General features: G+C 53.6%; 1 protein-coding gene across 1 annotated transcript in view; it reads right to left on the bottom strand.

Moving 5' to 3' along the window:
• Positions 1 to 5,862: 5,862 nt before the first annotated feature.
• Positions 5,863 to 6,778, bottom strand: part of LOC114027229 (translation initiation factor IF-2-like) — a 3,161-nt gene continuing 2,245 nt past the window's right edge. The window contains exon 4 of the mRNA XM_027841198.1: positions 5,863 to 6,083. Within this exon, the coding sequence (XP_027696999.1) occupies positions 6,052 to 6,083 (32 nt within the window). The 3' untranslated portion in view covers positions 5,863 to 6,051. The remainder of the gene's footprint in view (positions 6,084 to 6,778) is intronic.

Here is a 6,778-nt window from a genome sequence, read left to right as displayed (position 1 = left end):
CCAGCCTTGCCATCATCATCTCGAAGGGTTCTTTGTCAATTCTCCATCTCAGAATGGAGGTGGTCCCTGGCATCCATCTGGAGCTCATGCCATTCTGCCCTCTCACCCCTGTGGAGGGAGTGGCTCCCGGCAACTGTCCCAACATTTATGCCTGGGAAGCCATCGAGATCGATTATTGATTTGAGGACCTGAAGGGGAGGGCCCCTGGGCTGGGAGGCAGCTTCCTGCATACCTGCTTATGCCTGAGTAGGGCTGTGTTTCCCCATTCCCCCGTCCCATCCCTCTGCCACGACCAGTTCTTTTGAGGTACCTCCCCCCTTCAGAAGGTGGGAGACAGCCAGTGCCTTGTGGAGCCAGGCCAGGCAGGGTTCTAGGGCTTAGTGCTTTCTGGGAGGAGAAGCCAGGGCTTGGCCCAGCCCAGCTGCCTTGGTGGCACCAGAGAGGCCAGGCCTGCCTCACCTTTTGCCTCTGCCAGCTGGGCCTAGAGCTTGCAGGACACTTGGACCAAAATGATCAAGGAGGAGAGGAATGCTTTGAGCAGCAGAAATTGACTGGGTATATTTAGGGCAGAAACAGTACATTTTGGCCCCTGACCTGAAGAGTGTGACAAGTTCCAGGAGACATCAGGTGGTGTGGGAGGCACAGGCACCAGCTAGCCAGCTCAGAGTACTGTCTCCAAGGATCTCAAAGGCTTGCCGGTGGAAGAGGGGTCAGCCTGATTCTTCTTGGCCCCAGAGGGCCGGGTCAGGAGCTTTGGCCCAAGGATGAATCCAGCGGAGAGAGGGCCCAGACAGTGTCGACAGGCCTTCTGGAGAGGGCTTAAGCTGGGCTGGCCTTGAGAATTTGACAGCTTTGCCTCTTGGCTTTCTCTCTTCCATATTTCTAGCCCTGCCCCCCCCCAGTGCTTGAGGGGTCTCCACAGCAGGCCAAAAAGGCAGATCAGAAAGGAGCTTTGGTAGTCTGAGGGGAGAACAGGGCCCTCCAGAGTGAGCATGTTTCCAGGGCCTGTGGGGGGAAGAGGTCACTGGCTTCTTTTTGCTTTTAGGTTTTTTTTTTTCCTCTCCAGCAAGGGGACTGTCATCATCAAGGTTCGGCCTCACCGGATGCCCAGATGCCAACCCTGACAAGCAGTAGTGTGGACAGCAGGCCTGGAGCCAGGCACTCCAAGCTATAGACCAGGGCAAATTCTGGCCTTTGTGCTGAAGCCATCCCTGTGAGTGGGCCGTTCCTGTCTTGGCATGGGGTGGGAGGAGCCTGTGGCCTCCTGGAGGGTCACGTATACCCTGAAATAAAGTTGGAAATCCTTCTTCTAGATGGAACCCAATGCCAGTTTTCATTGATAAGCTGTCCAAAAATGAGAGGCAGTCCAAGGAGAGGGCCTGATGACCACTTGGAAGGAAAACAAAGTCCCATATAGACAGGGCTTGGACTCACTCTTAGTTCCCTTCATTGATCAGGGAGATTCTGAAACCATGATGGGAGGTAGTGCATCCTAGGCCCAAGTCTGCCCTGGGCTGCCTGACTTTGGCCTCCTGAACCCTGGGCCCCTCAGGGAAGGAACCCTGGGCTAGACTATAATCCAAGAAGGAAGAGACCTAGTGGCCTGGGATGGGGACTCAGAAGGTTCTAAGCCCCATCAGCCTGGAGTGAGGTAGATTGAGGAAGCTGCCTGGGGCCTGAAGGACAGAAGGGAGTCGCCTTCCCAGGACCTTGAAAGTTTCTCCTTGTGGATTTGGAGTTTGAAGGCCCACGACTGGCTCCCGATAGGAGCAGCACTAGGGTTGTGCCATATTGCTGTCGAAGGCCTTTTGCCCCTCTCTGAGGGCACAGCAAGTTAGGTGGGCCTAAGGCCTCCTCTGATGGGAGGCAGGAGCCAGGCCCATGGCTTTTCCTGCTAGGCTGAGGGCCCAGTGGTGGGATTCAGGAAATGAGATATGGGGCCTTCCTGTCTGGGACCTGCAGGGTTAAAAATCCCTCTCTGCCAAGTTCTTTGGAACCCATTGTCATGGGAACCAGTTTGGCAGCCTAGCCAGTGTTCAGAGCTAAGGTGGGGGTTGGAGAGCCTGCTTGGCAGGCTGGCGGGCGGGTGGATGGGCAGGCGGTGGGTGGCTTTGGGTTTCTTCTCTAGGAACCACAGGGCCTGTGAGCTGGAACTCTCTTCTGCTTTGCCCAGCTCTGCCCAGCCCTGCCCAGCCCAGGACTGCAGAACACAACATCGCTGCCAGGCCATAGTCACAACCTCAGTAAGGTTGGTAGTCCTTGGGCAGAATCTCAGAACATACCGGCTGACCAACAAATGGTCTTGGAGGCCTCTAGTCTGACTCCTTGGTTTCACTGAGCTTGGGGAAGGGACTGATCAAAATCGCACAGCAGTTAATGAGTGCGTCAGTGGCTGAGCTGAGCCTAGCCTGGTGCCCACACTCGACTCTTTCCTGGGGATTTCCTGCTTGTAGCTTGTTCCGTGCCATTGCATGGGCTGCCTTCTTGTCCTCTCTGCCTGCCAACCAGCAGCCTGGACCTTGTTATCCTTCACAGCTCCATCCTGGCTTGACCCTGTGCTCTATCCCCTAATCCCCTAGCAGCTTTCCCTGCTTTGGGCCAAAGTCACCCATCCATATTATTGTTATAGGGTGGAACCCACCCACAAGCCAGCAGCACTGCTGCCCCCCCCCCCCTTCTCTTCCCTCCCCTGTAGCTGGCCATGTGGGTGGGCAGGCAGGCAGGCTAGGATGCCAGGAGGGAGATTGACACGCCTGCACACAAGTGTGTGTGTGTGTCTGTCTGTCTGTGTCTGTGTGACTTGGCGTTGGGAGGGGAGGGGACTGCTTGGTTATTTGGACCTGGCCCTTCTCAAGCCGTGCTGGCCTTTGGTCCCCATATCACAGCAAGTCGCGCTCCTTATTCCTGGCTACCTGGACCTCTGGCAAATTTTCCTGACCCCTTTTCTTAGTGTCCCCCAACCACCAGCCCCTACCTAGAGTTCAGAGGAGGCTCCTCTGCTGGAGAGGACCTCAGAGGGCAAGTCCAACCCTCTCCTTGGACAAATGGGAAACTGAGGCCCTGAGTGAGGTTAAGAGAATTACCCAAGGTCACACAACTAGGAAGAGGTGGGATTTGAGCTCTGGTGTCTTTGGGGACCCTGTGCTGAGGAGGCACGTAGGCAAGTCTGTGCCCCTAATCCCAAGGAAGGAATCTGAGGTGGGGAAGTGGGGAAAAGATGGAAGGGGCTGACAGCTGCCATTGGCTTTACTCCCAACTGTTTGAGGACCTCCAGAGGGGCAGGAGAGAGAATAAGCATCTATGTATTATATAGCACCTACCATATGCCAGGCACTGTGCTAAAACACTTTCACAAATGTTATCTCCCTTGACCCTCACAACAACCATTAGAAATAGGTACTATTATTATCCTTATCTCAGAGCTGACAAAACTGAGGCAGGCAGAGGGTGATGTGACTTGCCTGAGGGCCCATAGTAAGTGTCTAAGGCTGGATTTGAACTCGGGTCCCCTGGCCTCAGGCCTAGCGCCAGAGCTGGAACAGGAGGGAAATGTAATTGCAGAGCTGATCACTTGGGAAGAGGTTCATTCCTCCAACACGTTGGATGGACATGACTTCAGCATCTATACTTGCTGGAGACCGGAATAAAACCAGGAAACACCCTCTGGCCTCCAAGAGCTTCCGTTCTCCAGCATATGCCAGCATGTGCCCATCCAGGGAGACAAAGCCCTCTAACCAATACATTACACAGAGCAGTGTGGCACCAAGACCACCCACCACGTGGGAAGCAGCACCTCGGCTGAGCCCTGGAAAAGGCTAATGGTCGAGCGTGGGCAAGGGAGATGCAAAGATGTGAACAGTCAATAGGCCAGGCTGCATACGTCATGAAGTTCATGATGAGGAGGCCACTGAAGGCAGGGAGCTTTACATGCGAAGGGGAAGAGTCACTTGAAGCTTCTGGAACAAGGAAATGGCCTTGAGAAAATGATTTTGGCAGCTGTGTGGGGACTGAATTGCGGAGGAGAGAGACTGGAATGGAGGAACCACATGAGAAATTATAAAAGTCTGGACGAGGCCTTGTGAGTGGAGAGAAGGGCGAGAAATGTAGTGGAGTAAATGGGGAGGGGGAGAAGCTGTATAGGGATGACTGGTTACAAATCCAGGTAGAAATAACAAGGTTTGGTGGGAAAAGATCGTGAATTCTGTTTTGGACTTGTCGGGTTGGAGATGTCCAGCAGGAAGTTGGTGATGTAAAAGCTGGAGCTCAGGAGGAAAATGAGGACTGCTTCACACACACACACACACACACACACACACACACACACACACTCCCACCTCCCTCCAACATACCCCACCCCCCAGCACACACACACACAAAGTGCCCAGGTCGGCGTTGGGGTGCATTAGAGTTGGCCCAAGCTACAGAGAGGTCCTGGAGGATGGGGATTATGGTTGATGAGAGTAACCAACATTTCTATAGTGCTGCACACACATTATCTTCCTTGATACACCCCACAGTAATTGTGAGAGGTAGATATTATTGTTATAGATGAGGAAACTGAGTCTGAGAGAGGGTTACAGCTGAGAAAAGGCCATCAGGTTTAGCTGTTAAGAAGAGATCATTCATAACCTTGGAGAGATCAGTTTCAGTTGAGTGACGAGGTCGGAATTAGCCAGATTGTGAGGGGTTGAGAAGTGAGTGGGAGGTGAGAAAGTGGAGGCACCATGTGTAGACAGCTTTTTCTAGGAGTTTGGCTGAGAAAGGAGGAAACTGAAGTTGGGGTGGGGGGTGGGGATGATCCAAAGGTACAAGCTTCTAGAGGAAATGGGCTTAAGGGCACAAGTCAGATGGTTGACCTTGGTGAGAAGAGTCCCATCAATTAGTAGAGACTGGAGCAAAAGAGGAGAGAGATGGGGTATGATGTCAAGGGAGTTTGAAGTACAGTCAGGTCCCGACTGATGTCAACAGCGAATGCCGTGAAGTGGTCCCATACGCTATTCAAAGTTGTGATTGTGTAAAATATGGTCATTGGTTCCAGCCCAATGGAAATATGCAGTGGAATTTGAATAATGTGATCACGGGATTTGTTGTTTGCACTGATTGGGACCTGGCCGTGCAGAGTGGAGAAGAGGAAGTTGGAAGTGGATGGTGAGGGGAATAAAGCTTGTGTCCTAGGGCCAGAGGGTGGGGGATTTAAGGGGAGATCAAGGCCATGAAGAGAGGAGAGAGGCCACAGCAGGAAGAGGAGGGAGTGATGGAGGGGCTGGAGGCTTCAGTGAGGAAGAATAGAGATAGAAGGGTAGAAAGTTAGGGTCAGCAGCAGTTTGGGGGTTGTGAGTAGAGAGAAGGGGACAAATGCAGGAAATATGGACATTAGGGTTAGAGAGGTGGCAGAATTGAGAATAACCCTGAGGCTGAGAACAGAGGTGACTTGGAAGGGTTGGGGTGGAGCCATCACCAGAAATAAGGAAACTCATAGGAAAGAAAGAGAATGGGAAAATATCGATGTGGTAACAACAGTTTTGCCAGGTTGGGTTTGAGATGCCATCTACATGCCATCCAAGAGATATCCCACAGGCAGCTGGCGATGTGGAATAGGGCCTCGGAGGGAGATTAGGACCCCGTAGATAGGCGAGACTTCAACCCATGGGAGCTGACGTGCTACCAAGTGGAAGCGTGTTGAGAGAGGAGGGCCCGTGGGAGAGATTTGGGGTACGTCTACAGTTAGGAGTCTGGCTGTGGATGATGGGCAAGCAAAGGAAACTGAGGAGGACCCCCAGGAAAGAGGCTCTCGTCCATCTACGTATTCACTGGGCCCGTTTGCTGAGACAGAGGTATAAACAGATGCTGCCCACAACACTGAACTGACAAACCAGGTTACAGTGTAATTGGGAATTATTTAACAAAATAAAAAAATACAATTGAACAGAGATAATGTTACTGTGTGATTTTCTAAGTCACCGTGCAGCCCCCAGGGATCCGTTGGCGCAGTTTAATGGGCCTTGGTTCCGGTCGAGTTCGACACTACAAGGTGATTGGTTAAGTCCTCTTTCAGTTCTCTGCCAGTCTTAGATTCTTGGGTCCTGCCAGTAGAGGGAGATGGAGATGAATGAGCCGGGGGTCCCCACTGCCAAAGAACTCCCTTCTCCTGGAGGGAGAGATCTGCAGGTGATAGGGCTTGGAGAAGAAGATCCAGGGGGAGGGAAATGGGGGCTTGGCAGGAGCTGAGAGGAAGAGTCAGAGGCTGGGCCTCTAGCTCTCCTCTGGTCTGGGACTCACTAAAGGGAAAAAGTAGGGGACAAATCCTCCTTCTGGCCTTCCTCCTCTCCTGTAGATCCCTCGGTAGCGTCGGTGCTAATTGCCTCCTCTGTCTGCCCCTGGGGAGGGGGTGAGGCCTTGTGCTCTGAGGACATGGCATGTCCCCATCTGAGGCTTCAGCCTGCTGCTCACTGCCCTAGGAGTTGTGTCTCTGGGTTTCTCACTGCTGGACTGCCCCCCCCTTCCCAGGGATTCCAGGGAATCCTAATGTCGTCCCCACCTTTAAAGGAAGGGGTGAGAGGAGGGATGGAAGGTGAAGGAAAAAGTGGGGGCCAGGGCTGGGAAGGAGCTCAAGGGTGCTGGACAGTGTGGTGAGAGGAGGTGGAGGATGGGTCTGGCCTGGCTCTCTGAACAGACCAGGAAGGGCAAAGCAGGGCCTGGAGAACTTAGGTCCAGGGGAGCTGGACTTGGGCCGGGGGGGGGGGGGGGGGGGGGGGGGGGGGGGGGGGGGGGGGGGGGG

Source organism: Vombatus ursinus, unplaced genomic scaffold, assembly GCF_900497805.2.
Source record: "Vombatus ursinus unplaced genomic scaffold, bare-nosed wombat genome assembly UNPS02014853.1, whole genome shotgun sequence".
Lineage (NCBI taxonomy): Eukaryota > Metazoa > Chordata > Mammalia > Diprotodontia > Vombatidae > Vombatus > Vombatus ursinus.
The sequence above is the reverse complement of the archived record's forward strand: the minus strand, read 5'-3'. Positions and strand labels throughout refer to the sequence as shown.